At 42.1% G+C, this 5,460-nt stretch overlaps 1 protein-coding gene across 1 annotated transcript in view; it reads left to right on the top strand.

Annotated features, from left to right (window-relative positions):
• The window catches only part of MICALL2 (MICAL like 2), a 58,629-nt gene extending 56,844 nt beyond the window's left edge, over positions 1 to 1,785 (top strand). The window contains exon 17 of the mRNA XM_027875012.1: positions 1,330 to 1,785. Coding sequence (XP_027730813.1) covers positions 1,330 to 1,421 — 92 coding nt within the window. The 3' untranslated portion in view covers positions 1,422 to 1,785. The remainder of the gene's footprint in view (positions 1 to 1,329) is intronic.
• The last annotated feature ends 3,675 nt before the right edge of the window (positions 1,786 to 5,460 follow it).

Genomic DNA, 5,460 nt, shown 5'->3' on the forward strand with positions numbered 1-5,460 from the left:
AGAGAGAGAGAGAGAGAGAGAGAGAGAGAGAGAGAGAGAGAGGGATATTGGTAAGAGCAACCTGTTGGAGAAAATGGGAAGGAAGGAGATCAAAGGTACTAGAGAGTTGGCTGTGCCTTTCCCTTGATCTGCCATGTTGGTTCAGCCATAGGTCACCATTTTGGCTACACACTCTTCCCTGGTTTACTTGATGGACCATTTGCTTAGATTAGGTCTGGTGAGTGGGGGCCCAGAAGCAGAGGGAAGCTAACTAGCTAAAATTTGCATCCAAATTGACTTTAGCCTTGCTGATACAGCCCTCTAACCACTGAGAAAACCAAATCAGTTATCAGCAAATCAATCAACAAGCGCTTATTAAACACCTACTATATATTCTTCTTTCTATTCTATAGCCCCAGATTGAATTCAGCATACTAGTAATTATAACAAAATAATTTAGAGTTCCATCAATAAAGATCTTATCAGGAGATTATAGGAGTTATCTTTTCTATTTGTACATTCCTGGTCTAAATTAGGATATCTTTAAAAAAGAGTTGCTTCTCTATTTATTATTTCCAAATCTATTACCGTATTGAATTGACAAACTCTTTGTGGGTCATAAAGCCCTCCTAATTAATTGCATTAGAAGAGCAGCTAGGTGGCACATTGGATAGGGTGTCAGTAAGACCCCTCTTCCTAAATTCAAATCTGGCCTCAGACACATAATAGTTCCTAGCTCTGGGCAGGTCATTTAACCGCAATTGCCTCACCAAAAAAAACCAAACAAACCCAAAACAAAAACAAAACCCCCAAAACTGGGCTTTGAAGGATTTGGATAATTTAAAATTAATCATTATAGCCACTTACTAGCTATGTGACCCTGGGCAAGTCACTTAACCTTGATTGTCTCCAAAAAAAAATAGCTGACATTTATGTAGCACTTGTTATGTACTAGATACAGCACTAAGTGCTTTACAATTATCGTCTTCTTTCATTCTCACAACAATCTTGGGAGGTAGGTGCTATTATTATCCCCATTTTATAGATGAGGAAGGAGTAAGAGAGAATGGCGTTAGCTGAGGTTAAGAGGTTGGAAAACTCAAGGCAAGGAATACTAGATTTGGGGCCAGATGACTCGGGTTCACACCCTATCTGTACTACCTGTATGACCCTGGTGTCCCTTCATTAAGCCTCAGTCTTTCTTCCTCATCTATAAAATGAGCACATTGAACTCATCCTCTGAAATGGGCACATACTTAGACAACTGCCTACTTTATGTATTTCTGCTCTGGGTAGGTGAGGGTCTGGCCGGCCAAGGACTCAACTATGTTTCCCCTCTCTTCCCTGCAGACCTCCAGAAGGATGGAGCAGAGAAGAAGAAGCCCAAGTCCCGTTTATCCAAGATTTGGAAGCAGAAGAATAAGAGTAAAACGTCAGGGTAATGGCTCCCACTCTCCAAGGACCCAGCCAACGCGGATCGGGTGATTCTGTGTCTCCATGCCCCAGCTGCGTCCATCCCGGCAGCCTCACCCACTATCTAGGATGGAAAAGACAAGAGGAGTTGTGGAGTCCAGGACTTGTCAGAGGATGACAAGCTCATCCCTTCCCACAATGGGAAAGAAGGGACTAAGTGACAGGGACTGACTCCTTAGGAGGGGAACTCCTCTGGCCAGTTTACTCTGGGGAGGCAGAGACCTCCTGGCCTTCAAGTAGAAGCAGGGACTCCAGGGTCGGAGGAGGCCAAACCCTCTCGCCTTTAAGTGAGGTTTTCTATGGCATCATCATAATAAAAATCAACTGATCCAATTCAGTTTTCTCTCTTTTCTTTCTCTCTCCATCCTTTCTTGCCTTTCCTTGTCCTGCCATGCCTGTGACTTCTAGGCAATTGCTAATTCAGGATGAACCCTATGAATCAGAAGATCTGGGTCCTAGAACCTTAATGCTGTAACCTTGGGAAAGTCATCAAACCTATCTGCTCCTACGTTTTTATGGGCTTGTGAGGATTTGGAGTCAGTGTGAGGATCAAGTGAGGCACATTGTATGCTGTAAGTGAAGGTGTTTTAGAAAAATTATAGAAAGCATTTGGGAAAGCATCGTAGAAATGCGAGGTTAAAACAGAAAGATTTCAGGTTCCCATGGTAGCAGTAACTAGCACTATTTGGAGGGAGGAGGGTTCTAGGGTCTAGTTGCAGTCCCCGAGGTCTCTCCAGGAGAACAACTGTGCTTAGCCACAGTGGTATTTACCTTTACCTTGCTGCTGAGGAATGAGGTGCTGAGGAATGAGGCGCCGAGGGATCAGGGTTATAGAGCTCACCAATCCCTTCCCAAGTTGTTCCCTACTGTTTCATCCTCCACCTCCTGCAAGATTAGTTAATTTGTTTAAGATTTATGCCCTTTCTTCTTCCAGGAAGGCTTGGAAGCCACTTAGAGATGAAACCCAGAACAGAAAATCCTGGGAGAAAACAGAGCAGGGTCCATCTAAAGGGAGCAGCAGCATGTAGGCACCTGAAATGAGTTGATTATGACAGCTGGGATGGAAATTCAGCTCTCAGAGTTCCTGCCAACTTGGGAGGAAGGGGGAATAACAGTTCCATTCATTTCCTTTTCAGAAGGGAGAGAACAGGCAAATGTGTCCACTGGGGTAGGCATTCCTGAGGCCCGATTTGACTGGATTCATGTTAAAGGGGCAAGAGCTAACAATAAGACTCTATCTTCTGCTCTGGTTTCACAAAAGATAGAGATGCTATTCTCACACTCCTTCCATGACATTGTTACTCAGGGAAGGCATTTCTGGAGAGGTCTGGAGATCCTATAGTTCAGAGGTTTGGGTTTCTTTTGGTGATCTAGATAGAGTAGGGGGAGACAGAGAGGTGGGATATTAAGAGTACTGGATTTGGAGTCAGAGAACCTTGCTTTGAACTCTGGCTTTGCTACATATCTGTGTGACCTTGGATAAGTCACTTAACATTTTTTGCCTCAGTTTCCTCATCTGTAAAGTGAAAGGTATATTAGTCCGGTGGACATTGTTAGGGTTCTAATTTCAAGGGACTAATGGTTACAAGAGACTTGAGACTAGAAATATTTATTAAATGATAAAATACTTTATAAACCATAATGGATCACAGCTTGTGGCCACCTGGTACAACTCCCTTCCCATTTTATAGATGATAAACTGAGTCCCAAAGAGGTTCAGTGACTTGCCAAAGGTTACACCACAAGTGGCAGAATTAGCATCTGAACCTAGTTCCTCCAATTCCAAATCCAGCATGATTTTCACTGCCGCAATTGAAACTAATGGCCCTATTCCATTTCCAGCTAGTTCTGAAGCAGCAAAGCTAGTTCCAAGCTCGTTTCCTGCATTTTAAGGTGTGCCGTGGGCCCCACTGATATCGAAGGGGTTTGGGGGCGTGTTGCACACTAACCCATCCCTGACCGAGCCCAAATCACACCTCGTAAGAGAGTTCTTATGTACACCAAAGGAAGGTTGGATGGAAAAATACCGGGAGTGCTCTTGTAATTTGTCCCTTGGGTCAGACATGCACAAAGACACAACTCTAGGGCCGGCCAAGGCCAAACCCTCACGGTTTTAGTGAGGTCCTGTATGGCCTCGATAAAGTAGGCTGAACCAAACCTAGGTCTCTGCCTGTCTATCTCTTTTTATCTGTCTCTCAGTCTGTGTCTATATCTCTGTGCCACTGTGTTATTGTCTCTGTTTCTGTCGTGTCTGTATCTTTATGTCCCTTTCTGTCTCTGTGTTTTTTTCTGTCTATCTCTGTCTTCTCACATGTAAAATGCAGGTAACAGCACCCACCACCCAGGGTTGTTGTGAGGATCAAAGGAGATATTTTATATATATATATATATATATATATATATATATATACACACACACACACACACACACACACACACACACACACACACACATATATACACACACATATAAATATATATATATACATATATACATATATATACACACACACACACATATATAAGTATATGTATGTGTATATAATTTATTTTAAAAGTATATATTTTAAATGAATTTGAAATATAAAAAAGAGATATAATTTAATTTTAATTTATATATTTATTAATAAATTAATAAAATAAACACACACATGTGTGTGTATATATATGTAAAATATCCTTTGATCTTCACAATAACTCTGGATGGTAATTGCTATTATCTGCATTTTACATGTGAGGAAACAGAGATAAAGACGCATAAAGATAGAGACAGAGAATAGAGACAGACAATACACACACATATATATACATACATATACACATAAATGTGTGTGTATATATATATATACAGTGATTTGTAAACCTTAATGCACTATTATTATAGCTATAATAACTATAAATGCTAGTTATTCTTTTTGTAATTATTTAAATTCTCTTGGCCTCAATTTCTTCATCCGTAAAGTGGACATAATAATAACACCTCCCAGGGCTGTTGTGAAGATCAAAGAATCTAACAGGTAAAGCGATTAGCAAACCTTAAAATGCTACATAAATGCTGTTGTTGTGAGATTTGGGCAGGTGTTAGGCTGGTCAGTTCACAGTCTACCCCAAAACAGAGTTCTCAAAGAGCTTACCTTCTCCAATATCCCTAAAGTGCCGATAAACAGGGTGGCAGGGTGGAATAAACACTGGATGGAGGTTAGCAGCCCTGGATTTGACGTCCAGCCTTGCCATGAGGGGCAGCTGGTGGTGCAGCAGATAGAACACCAGATGGAGAATCACCAAGACTCATCACCCTGGGTTCAAATCTAGTCTCAGACACTTCCTAGCTGTGGGACCCCGGGCAAGTCACTTTACCCTGTTTGCCTCAGTTTCCTCATCTGTAAAATGAGCTGGAGAAGGAAATGGCCACACACTCCAGTACCTCTGCCAAGAAAACTCCAAATGGGGCCACAAAGAGTAGGACGTGACTGAAAAATGACTGAAAATAGCCACTTGCCAACTGTTCTTAGTGTTATGATGGACAGTAATATTCGAGGCTCCCATTTATACTAGAGCTTTATATTCGTTACCATGATTCCTTTGTAACACAAAGAAGTCCAATTAAACAAAACAAACAAAAAGTGGTGGCACTTTTGCTGTGTCAGATGATGTATGCCATGCTATGCCCCTGTAGTCCACTACCTCTGTAGCCAGAGTCAGACTCCTTAAGTCCTCTGAAGTCATTATTTGTCATCCAGTGCAGTGTTCTCAAACTCAAATAGAAAGGGGACCACTAAACTATACATAAGGATCCCTGCAGGCTAAATATTTACTTAAAGAACCACATGCTGGGGCAGCTAGGTGGTGCAGTGGGTAGAGCACCAGCCCTGGAGTCAGGAGGACCTGAGTTCAAATCCTACCTCAGACACTTGACACTTACTAGCTGCGTGACCCCGGGCAAGTCACTTAACCCCATTGCCTAGCCCCCCCAAAAAACCCCCCCAAAACACCCACATGTTAACGTTG

Source organism: Vombatus ursinus, unplaced genomic scaffold, assembly GCF_900497805.2.
Source record: "Vombatus ursinus unplaced genomic scaffold, bare-nosed wombat genome assembly UNPS02014807.1, whole genome shotgun sequence".
Lineage (NCBI taxonomy): Eukaryota > Metazoa > Chordata > Mammalia > Diprotodontia > Vombatidae > Vombatus > Vombatus ursinus.